This window comes from Lagopus muta, chromosome 19 (assembly GCF_023343835.1).
Source record: "Lagopus muta isolate bLagMut1 chromosome 19, bLagMut1 primary, whole genome shotgun sequence".
Taxonomy (NCBI): Eukaryota; Metazoa; Chordata; class Aves; order Galliformes; family Phasianidae; genus Lagopus; species Lagopus muta.
In genome coordinates, this window is record NC_064451.1 from 6867575 (window position 1) to 6888126 (window position 20552).

The 20552-nt window shown below is 45.4% G+C and overlaps 3 protein-coding genes across 3 annotated transcripts; 1 reads left to right on the forward strand and 2 right to left on the reverse strand.

Annotated features, from left to right (window-relative positions):
• Nucleotides 1-568: 568 nt before the first annotated feature.
• Nucleotides 569-4213, reverse strand: LOC125702515 (surfeit locus protein 1). Its single transcript, XM_048965915.1, has 9 exons — nt 4068-4213; nt 3713-3791; nt 3467-3594; nt 3005-3087; nt 2725-2916; nt 2141-2213; nt 1667-1829; nt 1323-1404; nt 569-1032 (listed from the first exon to the last, which is right to left on the reverse strand). The coding sequence occupies exons 1-9, from the start codon at nt 4128-4130 to the stop codon at nt 966-968; spliced, it is 930 nt and encodes a 309-aa protein (XP_048821872.1). The 5' UTR covers nt 4131-4213; the 3' UTR covers nt 569-965.
• A 31-nt stretch (nt 4214-4244) lies between these two features.
• On the forward strand, nt 4245-7665 carry SURF2 (surfeit 2). The gene is made up of 6 exons (XM_048965918.1): nt 4245-4387; nt 4650-4804; nt 4951-5054; nt 5475-5678; nt 6253-6422; nt 7181-7665. The coding sequence occupies exons 1-6, from the start codon at nt 4301-4303 to the stop codon at nt 7262-7264; spliced, it is 804 nt and encodes a 267-aa protein (XP_048821875.1). The 5' UTR covers nt 4245-4300; the 3' UTR covers nt 7265-7665.
• Nucleotides 7545-20500, reverse strand: SURF4 (surfeit 4). Its single transcript, XM_048965917.1, has 6 exons — nt 20241-20500; nt 13704-13890; nt 12493-12569; nt 11853-11896; nt 10721-10907; nt 7545-10423 (listed from the first exon to the last, which is right to left on the reverse strand). The coding sequence occupies exons 1-6, from the start codon at nt 20286-20288 to the stop codon at nt 10157-10159; spliced, it is 810 nt and encodes a 269-aa protein (XP_048821874.1). The 5' UTR covers nt 20289-20500; the 3' UTR covers nt 7545-10156.
• Nucleotides 20501-20552: the final 52 nt, after the last annotated feature.

The following is a 20552-nucleotide window of genomic DNA, read 5'->3' on the forward strand; positions in this document are numbered from 1 at the left end:
TTCCCTTAGAACAGTTCCCCTCGGCTGCTCTGCTAGCCCTAAATTCTTCTCCTTTAAGCATAGCCCCCTCAGCTGCACATACTGGTGATCCTACACTGAATGGGACAAGCCTGCCTATTTCTGGCTTTAAGCCTAGCTTAGTAATGCAGATATCTGACTTGGAAATAGCTGTACATCATCATTAGTGCCTAGGCTTAATTGCTGCATGGATTTTGTAAAGACATGTTGATACAGTTGTGACACTTCACTGGATTAAGCAAATCAGGACCCTTAAAGGTTTGTGATCCCTTTTTCATGACAAGTGAAGGCACGATAAAGGGGTGAAGGAAGTATCTAACTCTACTTACCCTTCTGTTCTTTGCTGACTGTTGACTTTGGTCGTGTGGCATTCTTGAAGGCAACAAGCTTAGTGGTAAGGCCTTCAGCCCAAACTGAGGCAGCTCTGTATTTCTGCTGGCCCTGATGATGTTCTTGCAAAGCTGTGCGCTGTCTCACTCAAACTGGAGTCTGCAGTTGCTGCATTTAAGGGCAATTATGTCCCTCTAAGTTGTAAGATATGCAACGTAAATCACAAGGCAAGCACTAACAGCCTGTTTTATTTATCCTGATGGAGCTGCAGTGTCCCTGTCTTGAATTCAGGAATGACTGCCATGTGAAAAATTTTGACTGATAAAATCCCTTGCCCTCATTTGCTTACACTGAATAGAGAAAATAGAGCAGTGGAGAAGAAAAGGTTTTCTACTGTTGGACAGTTTGGTCACAAGCTACAAAAATGCATTCTGCACATGTCCAGAAAACTGATGTAAGCAAGCGTGCCGACACCCATCACTAATTCTGAAGTTCAACGCTTCCAAACTGCTGCCAGCATCAGCTGGGAAGTCCTGTGCCCTGAGACTGACTTCTTCAGGATTGATCAGGCTGCAGTCTTGACTGTAGTACAGCAGAGCAGAAATTAATCCTTCCCCTCATAGAGGTATTTTTTGTATGAATTTTCTGTACCACAAGAAGGAAGTTGCAGCACACAAGCCATACCTGTGACAAGAAGTAAAAAAAAAATAATGCAAAACGTCCACCTGGTATTTCCAAAATTGATTAAAAGTTCCCTAAATCAACTGCAATTCAATACTAAAGTTATTTCAGACTATCTGGGAAATACCACTCAGCTTCAAACAGTTTGCAGCTGAAGATCTCCTCAGTCTCCTTGATGCAGGAGCAAGAATACCAGGAAAAAATTATTTCCTTGCTTTCAGTGGATTCAACAGAAAGCAGCTTAAGGCTTCGTGTTCAGAAAACAGAAGTCAGACACTGGCTGGGTAACTTACCAGGTAATGATGTACTGCATGTGCTCGTTTCTCAGGCTCACTCTTGTCTGACCTCCAATGGGCCCTCCTGGCACTGTGCTTCCTGTAGGTACAGCACACTGTCAAATGTTTGGTCTGCAAAGCCCTGAGCTGCCCATGCTCTGCCAAGTGAGCAGCTGACAGTGTGAGTCCCAAAGACAGCCCACTTCTCTGGGCAGCGGTGTTCCCAAGTTACCAGCAAAGCCAGCAGCTGTAGCTTCAAAACCTTGTACAGTAAATAGTACAGTACCTCTGGAAATACATCACAGAGAAAAGGGGCAGACTGACGTAAATTGGTTGTGGATTTGGGTTCCTTTGTGACTTACTGAAATCTGCATCAATGAAGATGGGCTCAGCACCGGTCACCTTGGCCATAGCCTCCAGGTCCCGATAGTGCCAGCGGTTCTTTTCAATGTTATTTTCAGGTACAAAAGGTTGCCGTTTTTCTGATAACCTCACCACCCCTGTGAGGTCGATTTCTTCTTCAATCTGAAATGCAGAGGAGGAAAAAAAGGAATCTCTCAAAGATTCATTTCTAGCATACCTGGACCTGGTAGTACATCACCTGCAGGGTCTGGTTATAAGGAAGTTAGCAGGTTGTGCTACGGTGCTGTGACACAGCAGGGAAAAAGGCAGATGCCTTGTTTACTTCATCCAAGGCATCAAGAAAAGGCACCTTTAAGAAGTGCAGTGACTCATGAAGCTGAACGTGGCTGTTGCCTTTCTTGGTTTGTCAAAAGCATCTCTGGGCAAGCACAGGTCAGAAAGTAATGCACAAGATTCCCCTGTATCCCTCTTACCTGTCCCTTCAGCCTGGTCTCTGGTTTCAGTTTCTTTTTGGGCACAAATCCTCGGTTGACTAAAATTGTGACTCTGGAGTTACATAAACAGGACAAATATATGTCATGAATTAAAGGAAATTCTTGCTCCTGTCTACAGCCATAAGAAAACATAAATATGATTTGGAATCAAGACTCAAGCACCTAAGAGACAGATGCATTTTAAGGGAGAGGTAGACATACAAACCCAATCACTATCATTGCTCTCTGCAGCTCCTGAAAGGAGGCTGCAGTGAGGAGGGAGGCAGTCTCTTTTCTCAGGTGACAAATAATGGGACAGGAGGAAATGGTTTCAAGCTGCAGCTTTAGATTAGATATTAAGGCAAATTTCTTCATGGAAAGAGTGATCAGGCATTGGAAGGGGCTGCCCAGGGGAGTGGTGGAGGTATTTAAGGGAGGTGTGGATGTGGCACTAAGGATTAAGGACAGGACCCAGGTTGATGGTTGGATATCGTGATCCCAAAGCTTTTTCCAACCCAGGTGATTCTATGATTGAGATATTTGAAAAGAAATGAGTTGCTCGTGTGAGCTACCACTTAACTCACCCTAGTTCTGTGCAGTAGAAAGGAGTAATGACATTTGCTCCATTTTCTGCATGGGATGTCAGCTTCCCAGCTTCTCTGGCTTCTCGCTCTGGGTCCACAAGTGACCGTGGCAAAATGTAGAGCTCCTTGGAGTGGTCAAAATGCCCTCGGACCTTTACAGGCCTGTACTCCAATTCCTTCAACTCCATAGGGCTGCAGAGAACAAGATGAAACGAAAATCACAGCTGTGATAGGCAAATTACACGGCGGGATTTTACTGTGGAACTCTTAGCTTCCTTACTCTAATGTCAGAGGGATGGGCTCTGAGGAAAGTCTGGATGCCAGCCGTGCAATCAAATCTAATTTCCATTTTCGACGCTGAATCTGGAAGTACACAAACAGAAAAGGAATTCCTATTGGTAGACCAGAGCAATGTAACGATCATTGCAAGCCTTAAAATCTATTTCCTGGTCATAAGTTTGTCCTGACCATAAACAAAACAAATTGAGATATGAAAATGGAGACTGCTGACTTTGTCTGGGGAAAATATTTATAACAAAAGTGTTAAAAAAAAAATAAATAAATCTCTCCATCAAAGACTTGCACGAACCTCACCAGTGTGCAGTGGGAAAGCAGAAAGGTAAAATATCAGCAAATCTTTGCCCTGCCTATGGCACGATCTACAGCAATCAGCCCGAGACTGAAACCCTGACAGCCCCAAAGCGCTCATCTCTGAAGAAATGCAGCATGTGCTGGCTGGTACCTGCCATGTGCCCAGGCAGAACGCAGTCAGGGGCACGAGGAAGAGGCCCCACTTCAGCCAGACGTCCTCTCCCGATGCACTGGTGGCTGTCGTGGAGCTTCGTGGGCTGCAGAGCCTCAAGCAAACATCTGCAGAGAACCAGAATGAGGAACCGGACAGCAACAGGAGGAGAGCTGATAAATTCCTTTGGAAATGGCACCTCAGTGTGAGGCTGAAAGCGACAGAACCCCACACAGATCTGCTCACCTCTCTGCTGGGTCACAGCAGAACCTGCTTTCGTTCGGGGAAAGCCAAACAACGTTCTTCTGAGCAAGCAATGCGGTATCTAAGGAAACCAAACAACATCCTTTGCAGCCTCTCTGCATTGCACGCGTTCCATCTAGATGCTATCGGCTGTCCCACCACCACAAATGACCCTTCTATACCTGCTACCAGCACGCATGTGTTTGTATTACAGCACGTACACAGCGCTGCCGTTTGCTTTCAAATAAACGCCGGGCGAGCGCCTTTCCTTCTCTCTCTCTCTTGCTCGGTGCCCGGCGAGGCCCTCCCCGCCCCCTCGGAGCCCACCCAGGCCGTTCCCGCTGCTCTCAGCGCTCACCCCGGCCCTTCGCTCTCGCAGCAGCCGCGGCCCCGCACGCAGCAGCAGCCCCCACCCCGCCATGAGGCAACGCCGCCGTCGTCTCCGCTCCGCCCAGGCTGACCGCGGCTGCCGCCCCTCTAGCTCCCCCTCTCTATGGTACCGCCGCTTCCCGGCGAGGCCCGTACCGGAAGTGAGGAGGCTCCTGTCTGGCAGCGCCTCTCTATGGTGAGGTGGGGCTTTGCGGCGTGCTCATGGCGGAGGTGGCTCAGGAGGTGCCCGAGGAGGTGCTGCTCTTCCTGCGGCAGCACCCGCTGCTCAGCCTCGCGGAGTCGGGCAAGGTGGGCAGGAGCAGTCTGCGGATGGAGCTGGGGAGAGGGGTGCTGGTGCCGCGTTACCTGAGGAGAGGCTGGAGCGCTTCCCACGAGGGGAACGAGGCCGCTTGAGCTCAGCCCCCAGGCCGAAGGGGTTTCTCCCGCGGTGTAAATCGGGGAGGGCTGGGGAGGAAGGCCCTGAGAGGAGCTGGGGTCTGCCCTGCCCTGCCCTGCCCTGCACTCCCCCGGGTCATCTCTGAGCTCTCTGACCGAGACTCCTCGTTCTCAGGTGCGGTGCCGGCTGACGGGCCACGAGCTGCCGTGCCGACTGTCGGAGCTGCAGGCTTACACCGACGGCAGGAAATACCGACGGCTGATAAAGACATCCCGAGAGTTTGATTATAGCACCTTCGAGCCCCATATTGTGCCCAGCACAAAGAACCTGTGGGTATTCCAGTGCATTCAGTCTCAGTGGCTGAGCAAAGATCTTTTGCTTGTTTGTTACATTTGAGCACAGTATGTGTAAGTGAAAGGTTATTAGGTAGCTTGCTTAAAGTCTGTGGCTCTTTCTTTTTGTGTGTGTGTCTCAGACATCAGCTGTTCTGCAAACTCACTCTCAGACACATCAACAAGCTTCCAGAGCACGTCCTGCGTCACGTCCAAGGGAAACGCTATCAGAAGGCACTGAAAACATGTAAGTTGGCTGGCTGTACCTTCAGAAAAGCTGCTTTCTCCCCTGAGCTGTTGGAAGTTCCAGTAGCTGTATATGAAGGGAATGGGTAAGTTTTCTCTAGTTGACAGCAATTTGCTGCAATTGTGTGTGCATCTCAACTGGGAAGGAAGGTCTCGAGAGCAGGGATCAGCTGGCTTCTTTAGCAGATACTTTGGAGCATTCTTATTTGGAAGGAGTGGTACAAAAGATTCCCCAGAGTAGGGGTTAACACGTCCAGCTTTAAGAGTATCTGCATTAACATCTTTCATGTTGATTATGTGAACGTGTACTGGAGCTTGACGTGCTTCTGAGTCACATTTAATATAAAGTAGACCCGGCAGTAAATAGGACTCAGGGCTTGGGCAGCTTTGCTAAGTGCTGCTCAATCCCTTGCACCATTAGATGAGAAGTGCCAGAAGGAAGGGGTGAAGTATGTCCCTGCCTGCTTGCGGCAGAAGCAGCAGCAGAGACAGCGCGCTGACGACAAAACGAATGGGAGCAGGCAGCCTCACAGAACAGAAGAATTCTGGGAGCCCAGCTCTCCCAGGACAGACGAGGATGAGGATGGAGAGGAGACAGACGACAGCATGAGCGATCTGTACCCACGTGAGTAAGAACATTGCCATTGTGTGTCCTGCAGCAGGTTTGTCAGCTCATTGCCTCACAGCGCCTTGGTACTGCTGCTGTCTGCTCGCATGCTGGAGGCGTGACCTCCTTCCAGTTTGAGGTTCTTGGATTTGGTAAAAACTTCCCACTGCCAAATGTGAAATAGCAGTTATCACACAGAGCTGGATCCCGTAAGGTGTGAGGGAGGGATACAGGATCTGATCTTTAGGTATCACTGCTTTCCTTATCTCTCAGCAAGTCCCGCAGCCTGACAGGAGCTGGTAAGGTTGTTCCACTCACATCTGGAAAACACTGCCTTGCTGTAGGAGAGCAGAGCTTTAAGACCCCAGAACTGCCTGTGTTGCCTGGTTCCCAGATCTGGGCTAATGAGAGCACCAGGCGTTTTTCTAATAAAACTTCAGTGCGTTTGTTATTGAGTATTTCAGTAGTGATGTATATGATGGGCTAATCCTTGGAGGCCAGAGTCAGCTTAGATGAGCAGAAAATAAGGTTATGGGTTATCAGAGCCTGTGTGCACAAAGAACTGATCCTGAACTAAACCTTTGTATTTTAGCTGGACTCTTCCCAGAAAAAAGCCCAGCAGCTCCACAAAACACAGAGGCCAACGATGGTTTTGCAACAGACAGTGGGGACGATGGGGCCGAGCTGAATAGGGAGAACGGTGACATGAATGGAGATGGTGACAGAATGGATGTCAGCAGAGCAGCTGGCAAGAGGGGAAAGGTGGGAGTCACTTTGCTGTGTGTAGCAGATGGGGAGCGTGAACAGCCATCATGCTATCCTGTAGGTGGTTTCTGATCTGTTCCTGTCTGAGAATCAGCAGAAGGTGTAAATCTATTTGGGAGAATACTTTCTCCATGTGCCAGCCATTGACTTGCATCCTGAGGTGTGAATTAGTAGCAGTAAATGTTTATCCTGTCTTCTCCAACTGGGGATCTTACTTCCTGTATAAATATCTCATCTTTGATTGAATCCTGCTGCACCATCTTGACAGTAAGACTGTGGGTTCTGTAGTCCTCCTCTCCATACACACACACACACAGCTAAACAGTTCCAAAGTCATGGACTCATCCTACACCTTTTTCTGCTCCTACCTGAGGAGCTGACCAGGTCCTGCCTTTGGGTGTGCTTACAGGAGGGTATGCCCAGATCCTTCTCAGTTTGGGAAGCAGACATGTTGTATACATGAAGGTGAATAAACTCTCTTAGGATTCCTTTCTGATTGTAGCAGTTGAAAGGTTAAGGCTGGATGAAGTTTAGGTTCATTTCTGTGGGGAGAGGGCCACTGTTTGCATCTGATGAAACCTCAGAGATGCTGACGTGCAGGATGGGGCAAAAAACCACCCTGGCTGCCCTGTGCCCTGGGCTGTGCTTGTTCTGTCTCTTGGTAAAGGACAGCATGCTTGATTTCTCTTTAAGCAGTCTGGGGCAAGGCTGGGTTTAGTTTCTGGAAAAAGCTGATTGATGTTTTCTTTCTACAGAAACAGTCCGGCCCTTCAAAGAAAAAATTCAAGAGCTGTCATCAAAAACCCAAAAAGTTCAAGAAAACAACCAATGGTAAATAAATTTTTATGATAAAAACGCAGCTTGAAGAGTCTTGTGTAACAATTCCAGGTGGTGCACAAGACCAAAGCGTTCACCTGTAAGCCCTGCTGCCCGTTCCAGTTAACTGTTACAGCAGGGAGAAACAGCAAGGGGGAATTGAACTGCATGTTAAAGCTCTCTCCATCCACTACTCACAGAACAAGAATTACTACAGTACCATAAAGGCAAAGCTACTGCTTGGAACTCTTTCCAAAGAGAAAAAGCATGCATGTTTAAGTGTCACTAGTCATACACTTCAAGTGGATACAAAGATGCCATTTGTTTTTATTTTGATTGTTTCAAAAATCAAAACATTTTCAAACACAACTAAGGTACAAAATACAGCATAAAATGAGAATTTATACTTTTTTTTTTTTTTTTTCCACATAGAAAGCAAAAATATATTCAGAATGAATTCCAGAACACTTTGCAGAGCCAATTGATAACTGACATCCTGTTTCTCAGCCACTGGGGGAGGTCACTGTATTTTTGGGAGATGTGTGAATACAGCAGTGTATGTAAGATACCAGAATCTTCTGTACCAGGACTCACAGCTGTAAGTCCACGTATTGCGCTGCCTAGAAATACCTTGTAATGCCCTCCACCTTACAGTGCCTCTTCAGTACCAGAATACTTCTGCTGCAAGAGGCAGTAACAGTTCCCTTTTTGGGGTCTTTTATTGGAAGTCGGACTCTTTATTTTCACAGAGGAAACTGGTCAATATTTCAGACTAGTCCATCATCCAGCTCCTTAGTTAGACAGGACACAAAGAACAAGCTGAGGAAGCTGACTAAGGGCTACCTACAGAAATTCAATTTATAAATACTACAAACACCAACAGCAGTTGAGAGATCTGAGAATGGCTGCCTTGATGTAGTCTAACAGTTATAGGACCTGCAGTGAAACTGAGCAAAGAACATCCTGTGCTGCACATCAGGAATTGAAAGGACTAGTTTAGTTTGCTATAAAGAGACAGGCACAGTTAGCACTTGAGGTAAAAACCTCTCCTGCAAAACCTATTTAAAAGGAAGCCTTCTAAGTGACCTGAACTTCAATGCTGGCTTCCTCTCATCTACCCCCAAATACTCATCTTCCTCCCCCCTTCAGCAGCAGCACATCCTGTGGTTACATGGGATGCTTTTCCCTTAGGATGACAGAATCACTGCTTTAACACTTAGCAGTACCCTTCTATTTGCCATCTGTTCTATTTAGCCTAGTTTTCTCACCTAATAAATAACCCTTCAGGAGAACTGTCCAAACCAGTATCCTTACTAGGTAACCTAGGTAATTAGTTCCTGCTGGAGATGGTTCAGCTGAATTGCTCCTTGAACAAATAGCAGAGCAGCTTTCTCAAGGGAGACAAGAAATCAGGGTAATGTTAGCAAGTTGGTAGGGCTCATGCTCTCTAAAAATCTAGAGCGCTTTCACGATCTCATGAAACAGGTTTATCTACCAGCAGAGGGCAAAAATGCCTCCTCCAAGCAGCATTCACTAAGCATGTTCATGGCACAGAGGCTGTGGCACTGAGGTAAAAACAGAGCCTTGCTCTCTCCTCACTTTTAAGCTGAGGCCTTCCTTCTGAACATGGAAGTTACGCTCCTGACTGCTTACTCACTGTGCAGGCTTTGCACTTGCATTCTTCAACTATAACTGCCTGTAATGCACAGTTGAGAACTGGGACTATGGCAGCACACAGCTGACTTCCACACTCCTTCCCTATGCATCTCAGGTGTGGCCCAAGATATCAGGGGGAAGAGCGAGACTTGGAGCTCAGCACTCCAACCCTTCCACAGTTCAGTCAGCTGAGGCTTTTGCAGCTGAGACTGACAGAAGTGAATCAAAAAAGCAAGAAGACTATAGTAATTAGAAGATTGACTGCTCTCATCTTGCATGTATTTTGTGCGGGGAAAAAGGGAGTTTCCATGGTTCTGGATAAATACTTTCACCAGTAACCTGCAATTCAGGTGTGAATTCGGAGCATACATGGATGGACGATGGGTGGAAACTGGTTAATAGCAGAAAGGAGCTTTTATTATGGAACGTGCAGCATAACTAGGCTCGCTTCCTTGGGAACCCAGGAGGGGGCAACTCTGGGAAAAGAGCGTTGAGTAAAAAGTTCTTTTGGCACAGAATTCTACCAGCATCTAATGTTCTGTCTCTTCAGGAGTACCTTGCCTCTTCCCTCTTAAAAATCTCATAAGCAAGAAGGAATATGACCCCTCAAGAACAGAGCCGTAACTTGTTGGAAAACTCTCCCTTTTCTTACCTAAAGGAGGTTCAGTTACTTTCAGGATTTTCTTTTTGCCTTCCATTTGGGTGCAGGAAAGATCTCCTTCTTGCTAAAAGGAAAGTAATAATGGATTTACAGGCCCTCTGAATAGCAAAATAGCCATGAGTTCTTTTGACACTGCTTTCCACCTTGATTAGCAATGCTATAACCAGTGGAACTCCTTATACACAAGATAGATCTGATAAGGGTGAAAAAGGGGATCCACTTCTAAGTTATAGCTAAAATCCAACATCACACTGAGTGGTACAGCTGTACTTCTCACAGTACTCCAAATTTTAAAACAATGCTGACTTTAAAGAGAGCAACCATTCTACTGCAACTCACTGAAGTACCAGCAAAATGCAGGTTTGCTGGGTTAGTTCCAAATCTAGAAAGTTAGAACAATAAGCCTAGGCAACATTCCTTGAAGAAATGGGATTTTATCTATGATATTACTGGTGCCATCGTAAATCAAATTCAAAACATCTGTGCCTTTAATAAGAAGGGGGCATGTATGTGTAAAATGCTGGCAGTTTTTGTTGAATCCATACAGAATCAGTTCTGATCTTAACATGTTATGTCCCAAAAAGTGTTGCTATTCCTGTTACCACTCTTTCTTCTTCTCATCCATGGAGACTCCACCAGGACCCAGTGCAACCACAAGGAGGAGCCCTCCAATTACAGACATGGTCTGGAAGAAATCATATTTGAGGAAGTCGTGCATGGGCTTGTAGGCTGGGATGGTCCAGAAGGCATTGAAGTAGATGTTGATGCCAAAAAGCCAGATGACTAGAGTCAAGGCAGCCAGCTTCGTCTTGAAGCCAATTGCCACCAAGATGATCAGGGCTGTGCCCACAATGTTTTGCAGGATCTGCAAGGAGGGGAGGTTAAAAAAGAAAAAAAGAAGTCAAAACCCAAAAAGCAACGCTCCCACCAACACACCAAGTAAGATTTTGTGTCTCTTAAATGGATACACAGACATCAGAGCATGGATAAGCTGTTCATCAGAGCAAGCTGTCTTAGTACAGATAATCTAGTAACATTTTTTTCTAAATATTAATTAAAAAAGACTTTAATTAGAGAAGCAATGAGCAAGACCGACAGCCAACCTGGGAGGTAGCACTGTATTCCAGTTCCTCAACCCATACTTTTCACTCACGATACTTACATAAAAGAAGTTCATATCAAAATGCAGCAGTGTCATGAACATGAGGACCAGCAGCACACGGCCCCCAAGCTGCATGTACTGCTTAGGAGAGCTCTCCCGCATAGTGGGGACACCAGCAAACATGCTCTTCCCCTCTGAGCGTGACTCAGCCAAAAGCAGCAGCAAGCCTCCCCCCAGGGCAAGGTTCCTACAAAAAGATACAAGTGGAAAATGAAAGCTTTCTTTTTTACACAAAACAAAACCAACACAACTGGACCTATAGAGAAATACAAACTATTAAGTCTTATCTGACAATTTTAACTCTTAAGAATCTGAATACTAGTGAGAAGTGATTACTCTGTAACCTGCACTGTGTGCCTGCATGAGAATTTGCAGCTGAAACAGCAGCTTTGTACACAGTGTAGGTTTACACAAGCCTGCGTAGACACACACAGCCTGCTAGAGAAGTCTGGCACATGCAGTTCAGGCACAGCTGCTTAGCATTTGTTATTCTGTGCCTCTGGTTTAACTATATATGCCAAAAAGTCCAGAGTTTGCTTTGAGAACACAGAAAAGCAGTACTGCTAGGAGAAGTTACACATTTACAGGGTTGTAGTAAGCCCAAGAGCACAGATCTTGTGCTGCTACCCCTGTCCTACCCTCAGGGGAGAGGGGTGAGAAGGTAACAGCCACCACTCCACACTTTACAGGAAAGTTCATCATTATCAATAAACTTGTCCTCAACTTATGGAAGATGATATAGACTCGAAATCCCAGAAACCATCCTAGTACCTAAACCTTTCAGTTTTCTCAAATAACACCTTTGGTCTCACACGTAAGCACAGTTGCTCTTTTAAATGTTTTGGAAATAGCAGCTCGCTGATCCAATCCAGATCCCGAGCTCTCGGCAAGGATGGCACAGCAGCAATTAGATCTTTGTGGGTCAGGATTAGCCTCTTCCTTCTGCAGTGTTGAACCTGCTGCCTATAGCTTATACAAGTGCTGTATATATATTAAGTGCTGGGATATGAATACAAGCAGGCCATCTGTAAAATCTTTTCAGCACTCTGTCCAAAGATAATTCTCTGTCAGAGAATGGAAGCAACAGACAAAAGCTTTTGTTGTGCTTTGATAAAAACTGAAGTAGTCATACCTCATCAAGAACTTCAGGTCCCATAGAATGCTGTATGCAATAGTCTAGGCAAAGAATAAAATAAGTTGAAAACACCATGTACATTGTGCTGAAGTTCTGCATATTTGTTATATTCTCAAACATGTACCATCCATACAAAAGTCAAAAGTACATTACACTACAGGCAACAAGCTAAACTACACCACCACAGTCCTGTGAGTCAGTGTAAAACAGAACTGAAGCCAGAATTTAACTTGTGCTTCAGCCCCCACAAAAACCATCTGTTTTAGACAAAAATGTTTCAAGGTTCTCTGTCACGGTGGACAGTCCTTCAGAATAACTGTGCTGAACGCCAAAGCAACTGCAAGATCCATGCTTGGTACATTACTGATGTACAGGTAAACTGCAAGTCACTTCTGCTAAATTGGTCAAGGTCAAGTATCGAATCAACAGCTCCAGTTGACTAATTACAATTATATCCAAGGATCTGTTGGACATGCCAGAAGAACAGAAACTGCAAGACAGTTCAATGTCACTGAGGACTGGCATTAGGCCAGGGTGGATAAAAATTCTGGGTATTTAAATATGCTGGTCATACTGCAGCTAAGAGAGAAGACTTGAAAGCTACGGTTTAAAAGGTCTGAAGACTCAAGCCTCCTACCTGTAATGCTATAATTCCAAACAGTCCAAAGCAGGCATATTGCACAAAGTTCCTACTCAGCACCAGGATACAGCCGCCTGAGTTGGGGAAATTGAACACAGTTACACTTCTGGCTTGCACAGGAAAAGATGCTGCAGGAATGCTAACTTGTTTTGAACTGAGCAGAATCAGATCTCTGTCAGCTGTGCTGAGGAGAGTCAGCTAGGATTAATGGCACGCTGACACAAATCAGTTTCAGAATCAGTGTTTTTGAACATGTTTAAAAAAAGATATGTTTGGAATAATCCCATTTATTTCATAAAGAGGAAGCATATGCTGGATGCAGCCCACAGTACACAGCACTCCGGAGCAGCTGTCAGTATTAAAGCATAAAAAAGAAGTTGCAGAGAAACTCAACTCATCACAAGGTGAGATTTTGCTTTGCTCTTTCACTTTTTATTCTTTTATTAATGATAACTGTTAGGGCAAACATGCTGCACTCTTTTGCTTTGAAAGCTTTTAGATCTTTCCTCAAGTGTTCCAACAAAAAGCACTGACATGGGAATTATTAACTACATTGAATTAATCTGGGAATAGAATGGTAAAAAACCAAACCCAGGCACAAAAAGTGAAATTAGCAGAGCAATCAAGGACAACAGATGAAGAACATAATGTAAACAGATAAGATGTTATTCCTCTCAATTTCTGGACACCAATTTCACTCAGGAAATATCCAGATGTTCTGCTTCAGGGCTTTGAGTACCTTTGATATAAGCACTCTCTTGTGGTTGAGGTGCACCAACTGCAGAGTAAGACTCTGCCAGTGAGATTAATCTCTATTTAAAAAAAAAAAAAAAAAAGCAGACTGTGAAAGTCTTATCAGTGCCCCATTTAAGAAAATGTGATTATTCAACTTAGAGAACACAGAATTGTGGGAGTGTTTATAGATGGATGTACAGAATTGAAAATAAAACTGTCCTAATAAGACTCCTGGCACCTGACTCAAAGGTAATGGGTCACAAGATATTCCTGCAGTTGGTTTCCAGGAAAACCTGAAGCAGGTCAGTTCTTTTCATTCAGCCTGTGGAGCTCAACTCTAAGCTATTAACGGCTGTTAACAAATCAATGAGGTGTCCCGTGCTTACATGATTCACAGTGCTTGCATGAGCCACGGGGTGGCAGACACACTGGAGTGCTCAGGCATCCACCTTAACAGCTTTAGAGCCACTTACTCAGCTGTCCGAAGAGATTTACGAACACAAAGATGGAGGCCAGGAAATAGCCACAGTTCCACGTTCCATCAATGTAATCCCTCTGTTCGCTCCACTGGAACCACATGCGGATGCCATCCTCCAGGAAGGTGCTGATCAGGCACAGGCGGGCCACGTGGGGGAGGTACTGCTTTGTCACCCTCAGGAACTGCGGGCAGACAGCACAGTTAGCAGGGGAGGGAGGGCTTAGGGCAAGGTGATACTGCAGGCGTAAGAGATCCACTGTTCTCATGCACACACCATCATCAACACCTAGAGGGAAACACAGGCTTGGCACTACAATTTAATTAATTTCTCCGCAATTCCAGTTTAGGAACATTTGGGAGAAGTGGGGGAAAATTAGTTTTTATGCTCTGCCTGAAGAGGATTTTGTCCAAGGACTTGGGGAAAAGCAGATTCCAGCAGCACCCGTGTAACTAGAACTGTGTTTTGATGGAGCTCTTAGTGGAGGAAGGCTGACCTTGGTTTTAGTTTGTCTCAGTTTCATGTTACAGCTCAACTGATCTATCAGATAGCCAGGAGCTGAAAGGGCAATCCTACTCCCACCCACATGCTCAGGCACTCAACACCCTGTAACAAACTGATTCAGGGAGTGAGGCTGACAGAGGGCTAACTGCAGAAAGATTAAAAAGCATGAATATGCTTTCTGCCAAGCTAGTTCCCTCTAGCAGCTCAAAGAGGCACCACTGCAAAGTATGTATCTATGTGGAACCTCTCCTATATACACAGAAAAGCATACTGCATCTGGATTATGACAAGTGCTCAACTCTGTCACACAGCCTCCTGAAGGGAATTGCTAATTAATTACTTAAAGGAGATTTCCACTAGGCATTATCACTCTGAATGCAAGGCAGCACCCAGCTGCCCGCTGCACACACTGCTTTGGCTTGGCCACATCTCTAGAAAGACACGTGGAGCGAGTGCGCACTGCTGCTCAGGCAAAAGCTGTCTAGTAAGTAACACATGTAAATAAACCTCAAACTAACTCCACAAGATCAACCAGCAGGCTTTCCACCTTCACATGAAGCAGTTTGGGCAGGCTGACACTTGTGAAAGTCAATGCCTGTGTTACAAGTCTTCATGCAGAACGGCCAGACTCACCAGAAATCCCCAATGCGGAATTAGGAGGAGCCATTTAACAGAACTCCAGCATCCCACACAAAGTTTGATGCACTGCAAAGCACACGAAGCATGAAAAGGGCATGGGGAAGGCCACATGTGCACAGGTCTTTGCCAGACGGCACTGAACTTTGTAACAAAGCGGAAGAAACGGCAGACCAAGCTTTTCTTTCCTGATTCAGAACTCACTTTGTCTTCGGGTTAGTCAGTACAGCTAATAAGTTTATTTCTGGTCAGAATATTTTCTGAGGCTCCGGAAGCTTTCAGTACACATGGGAGTGAATGGAAGGGACACAAAAACCACTTCTGCAAGTTTTCACTTATCACACTAATTAGTAAGTACTAAAGGCTGTATCAAATCCTATGGAAATTAAAAGCTTTCCTTACTCTGTAACTGAAGATTATCACAGGAAAAAATGATCTAGCAAACATGCTTAACAGTTAATATCAGAACAAACTACACTAGTTGTACTGTATGCATCCAGAGTCTAAGGGTCAAGATTGGAGTTAACTAAGTGCACATTAAGCACAGCTGTACTCTGACTTGGGGCTGCTACCTCAGACTCGTTAAAGCCATGGTAACAGTTGGATGAATGAGTCAGAAAAAAAATTTATGATCTTTGTCACTGAAGGAGAAACATCTTGGTTTACAGCTCTCTTCTCTCTCTTATTTCACTGTGTGTTTGGACAGCCTGAGGTGAAGAATACTACAGATGAAGTTATTTTGGAAATAGTAAAAACCAGAAGTAAACAAAATAAGGTAATAGTTCCCTGCCAAGCTGAAAAACAGGTAACCTTGGTCAAGAGGGATGAAGCACAAGAAGGAAATGCAAGAGGACAGGGACTGAGCACCAGTAAGAAAAGCAGAAAGAAAAAAACAAATAAACCACTGCTGTGGAAAGCCTGAAAAAAGAAGGAAGTATTACAGAAGATACCCACTGCCAGACTTCATCTCTGCGGCTTTTGAAGTGGGTCATGTAAGTTTATCTCATCTTCCTCTTCCCTAAAAGAGCTGCCAACAGTACAGAGCAGAGAGCCAAAAAGACATTTAGCATTTACCTGTTCTCTTGGCATGTAACAGGAATTTAACACTATCTATTAAACACAAGTGTGAACGTCCAATCAGCTGAAGACAAGTCAGAGCGACTGAGGCCTAAAGCAGCCGCAGTGCTAAGCAACCTTATCACGACATGCACCATCTCTAGACATCCGTAAGTCATGGGGCTGCATTTATTTAGCTACACATGAGCTGAAGCCATGATGCGTAGCCAGTTTAAAGCAAATTTCAAACTTCAGAAACAGACTGCATAAACAAAAAAAGGATAAAAAAAAAAAAACAAGAGACTGGTGAGGAAGATCCAGAAAGAAGAATATCTGAATTCTTTTATGTCAAAATTCACTTGATGTCTTGTGTGGCAGTTACATTACAAGAAGAGAACAGAAGTAATTTAGGCAAGGACAGAGCAATTTAAAGAAACAGGTCTCTGGAAGTAGGACTGAACTAAAGCTATCAGAAATCCAATCTCGTCTCTACACAACATTAGCAGCACGTAGCTGAACACACTGCATTTTGAGCCCACTTCCTATGCTGGTGCATGATTCACATAGATAAAAAGTAGCATGAAACTCTGCAGCTGATGAATGTAGCCAGGTAGTACAGGGGTCTCAAAACACACACCACTGCACACAATGCACTTAAGCAAAAATGAAGTGCTGAGATGGACAGAGGTGGCAGCATTAAAGACTCCATGTGCAGCAATCAGGCGGCTTATTCTGCTCTGGGCTTTGCAGCAATTGTTCTTAGCACACGCTGCCTCCCTGCAAGAGTCAAACACCTTGGGAAAAGAACAAAATACTAAAGCAAAACTGTCTGACAGGAGAACAGCTGGAGCTGTGATGGCAGCCAAGTCATTAGCATACAGCAGAGGGGCTCCCTGTTGCCACTTCCCCCTCCAACGGGATTAGGAGGGCAAATAGATTTAAATGCTTCTCTTCGTTTGACATGCAAAGGCACACGGGATGATCCAGGGACACCAATATCCAATCTCTGTTCAAAACCTGCTTTTCCAAAATGAGGCATGAAAGATTCAAACCTTTGAAAGGAACAGGCCCAAAGAAATGTAACAGAGGGATCCTTTTTCAACTCCTATGCTCTCTCAAATATATTCCCACCTCTAAATCTGTAAGCATGCAAGAATTCTCATTTTCCTCCAGATTTGTGAGTCTGATTCTACGGAACTTAGCAGAAATGCTTCGACAATGAAGACGTCCAAAGTCTAAACACAAAGACTTTTCTCATTTATGTGTTCATCATGCATTGTGATCACAGTGCTGAACAACCATCTGTTACTACAGAAAAACTCTTCTGGGCTTCAGAACATTACCAGTTCAGAGCCTCTGATGAAGATCTATTAGAAAGATCTGTTGTGATTTTGGTTAAGGGGATGCTTTGTTCTCAAGTGAGCTGACAGCTCTAGTAGATACCACTGATTTTCAAGAGCAGGATGCTTGCTACGTTTTCATCAACCTGTGTATAAAATCTGTGAAGACCTCACCTAATAATCACAAGGACAGCAGCAGCCATCATATACACAAATAAGTATGAGAGCCTCATCAACAAAAGGCAAAAAGAGAGCTCTGATCCACCAGAACACTTAGTCTTAATCATGTTTTTAACTGCACTAAGATTTCTCATGACAATGCTTTTCACTTACAGAATGTGCTTTATATCAGCTCCCTTTTCAAGACGACTTTTCAATCAAATCCTTAGAATGATATTTCTTAGTCATCTACTGCATATTGCTGTCACTACTCATGGGAAGAGTCTTCCCCAGCCTGAGAGGAATAGGCTGCATTTGGTTTAGAATGATAAAGAATCAGTACACCAGCATGACTAAGCCAGAGCTTCCAGATTCAGTTCCTTAATATAAAGGTCAGACTAACAATGAAATGTTTTCTTCTCCCTTTTATTACCTTCAAAATGGGATAGAGAAATGTTAGAATTAGCTGAATAACATGCAACAGCATTTACATAGGAAAATTAACTGAAACCCCAGCCTGGTTCTCCCTTACAGTCCTTTCACTGCAGTACAATGACTCAATGTCTCATTGCATTTTTGTCCTTTTTTTTTTCTCTTCAGAATGGCAGAAATACCAGGCACCCACATTCCTAAAGATTATTGCAGACATTAGAAAAGTTGCTTGAGATTTGCTTTGCTTTATGGGGATTACAAAAGAGAGGCCTACAGTTCTCCAGCTTAAACAACCACTACATACAGCTTTTCTTTGTCAGCATAAGAACAGTGCATGGTGACTGCACTGACAAGCTTAACATGCGCTATTTTAACAAGTATCACTACTGCACACCCACAGGCTACAGATGTGTGCTAAACTAAACTAGTGGCCAGTGTTCACCACAAATGATCTAGCCACCTTGTTATCACCCCAGTCCTCCACTCCAGTAATCCTCTTGTGCAAGGGCTGGTGCCTAAGCATAAAGATAAATGAGCCAATTGAAAATGAAGACTTGAATTCTTTCAGCCAGTTCAGCTTGCCAAGCTGGTGACAGGTAAGTGCTAATGTGTGAGAAGGAAAGTGAAACATGGCCTTGGGAAAAGTGGGACAGCTCTGGTCAGTGACAGCTAGCTGTCCCGCAAGCTTAGCTGCCTTGCAAGGCCATGTCTTCAATGCAGTACTCCACTCTACTGGGATGGTTCACCTGAGAATCAAGAGCCACTTGTTTTACCTCCTGGGAACCTTCTGATGAGTATCTTGACATTTAATGGGTAGTTTTCTTGATTCAAATGGAAATTGAAGCGTTGGAGAAAAATTAAGCCTCAGTGTTTGAACTTAAGGAAAATATGATTCTTGCTTTTATGACATACTCAGTACTTACTGATAAGCCATGAAAGTAGCTGCAACATTCTCACAGTGCTTTATGTTACAGAAAGAAAGACTTGTCAGGTTTTGAATACAAGGAAGAAAGCAAGGTTATCAATGAGAGTGTATTCAGGTCCCCCATGTAATTGCCCAACTTCTCTAACTCTCTCACTAAGAGATTCAACATACTGACAGTCCAGATGCCCTAATTATCTTTTTTAACTCAATGTGAACTAAGTTTCCATAATGTCAAGTGCTCACTTCACAACATATACCAAAGGTTATTGTTTGGTAACTCTCTCCATTCCCATACTGGTGTGATACCGCGTTTTAGCAACAGGCACAGCACTGAAATGATCCGATTGAGCAAGAAGGCAGCCATTTGGAAGCAAGAACATCGCAGCTGCTTGAGAGGCAGCAGTTATTTTGTAATCTGATGGGTAAGTGCATGTAAACACCCCAAATTCTGTGACTAAGGGAAAGATTCATCTTTAAATAGTATGTGCTCAAACACAAATCAAATCAGCCATTTAAAACTCAGAAGGGAGCAAGTCATAATTCTGCTGGACAAAAGAGCTTTCACTACTATGAAAAGTGGGGGGTTAGAGACATCTAGAAATAGGCACACAGGAACAAACAGAGAGGTGTTATAAAAAGGTCAGGACAACAGCGTAAATTTTGGCAAGCAACCTGACTGCTATATTGACAGCTTACATTCACCTTTAGAGAACAGGGTAAGTACAGGCTGATGAAAATAATTAGAACACTCATTAAATTGGGTGCTGCCACACGCCACAAGCTCTAAAATGAGTCTTCCATCCGGGGCAGGGAGGAAATGCTGAGCAGGTCTTCCCAGCAGTGACAGCACAGCCCTTGGTGCTGCAGGCACTGTACCACTGACTGTTCAGAAGTTTAAACTGCACAGATGGGTAGAATAAGGTTTTCCCAAAGAATGTGATAAACTGTTATTAGATGTTAAATCTTATTTTCAATTACACAAATCACTACAATGAAAGCCTTTCTGACGCTACTGCTGCTTACACACACAATATTCCTGCTGTCGCATACAGTGATTATAAGCTTCTATTTCGCAGAAACCTGTAATGGCTGAAATCAAGGTGAGAAGCACCGACACAACACCTGCTCGTTTGCTTTCCTCCCACCCCAGCCCCAAGCACAGCACCCCACGGCCAGGGCCTCCTCGCTGGGCGCCTCCCCAGCAGGCGAGGCCTCGCACACCACCAGGAATAGAGCCCATCGCCTTCCCTCCACACACCCCGCGGGCAAACCTCGGCCTCCCGCTCCCCCCCGCACACCCAGCAGCGGGAGGAGGCCGGCCGGCCTCAGCTCCAGCTCAACCACCCGGCGGGCAGGGAACACCGCGGCCTCTCCGACCCGCGAGAGCCCGCAGCCGCTCCCTCAGCGCCGGATCCCGGCTTCAGCTCACCTCACCGCCCCCTTCCCACCCCAGGCCTTCCCCAGGGCCCAGCGCTCACTCACCTGATCCGCGAAGTCCTCCGCGGTGCTCATGATATCGTTCTGACCCATCGCAGCGGAGAAAGGAGCGCCGCTGCTATCGCGCGCCTCGGGCCCGGCCTCGCGCTGAGGGGCTGCGGCCGCAGGGAAGGAAGAAGGAAGGAAAGGAGAGGAGGGGGAGCGCCGGGCCGCGCCGCACCGCCGCTGCTGCTGCCACGTAGGCCAGGCCTTAAAGGCGCCGCGCGGGCGGCAGCGCCAACACACGCGGGGCGGGCGGGGCCCGGCAGGAGGGGCGGCACCACCGCTGCCGCTCCGCGCTTAAAGGGCTCGCGGCGG

What these genes read in the sequence shown, in the direction of transcription:
- LOC125702515 (XM_048965915.1), bottom strand. Translation starts at nt 4,130, where the DNA reads ATGGCGGGGTGGGGGCTGCTGCTGCGTGCGGGGCCGCGGCTGCTGCGA. An exon ending in TGCTGTGACCCAGCAGAGAG is followed by an intron (nt 3,595 to 3,712) that starts GTGAGCAGATCT and finishes GGTTCTCTGCAG; the next exon opens with ATGTTTGCTTGAGGCTCTGC. An exon ending in AGACCAGGCTGAAGGGACAG is followed by an intron (nt 1,830 to 2,140) that starts GTAAGAGGGATA and finishes TCTGCATTTCAG; the next exon opens with ATTGAAGAAGAAATCGACCT.
- SURF2 (XM_048965918.1), top strand. Translation starts at nt 4,301, where the DNA reads ATGGCGGAGGTGGCTCAGGAGGTGCCCGAGGAGGTGCTGCTCTTCCTG. An exon ending in TCAGAAGGCACTGAAAACAT is followed by an intron (nt 5,055 to 5,474) that starts GTAAGTTGGCTG and finishes TTGCACCATTAG; the next exon opens with ATGAGAAGTGCCAGAAGGAA. An exon ending in CATGAGCGATCTGTACCCAC is followed by an intron (nt 5,679 to 6,252) that starts GTGAGTAAGAAC and finishes TTTGTATTTTAG; the next exon opens with CTGGACTCTTCCCAGAAAAA.
- SURF4 (XM_048965917.1), bottom strand. Translation starts at nt 20,288, where the DNA reads ATGGGTCAGAACGATATCATGAGCACCGCGGAGGACTTCGCGGATCAG. An exon ending in AAATCTCTTCGGACAGCTGA is followed by an intron (nt 12,570 to 13,703) that starts GTAAGTGGCTCT and finishes TCCCCAACTCAG; the next exon opens with GCGGCTGTATCCTGGTGCTG. An exon ending in TTGGAATTATAGCATTACAG is followed by an intron (nt 11,897 to 12,492) that starts GTAGGAGGCTTG and finishes TTCTTTGCCTAG; the next exon opens with ACTATTGCATACAGCATTCT.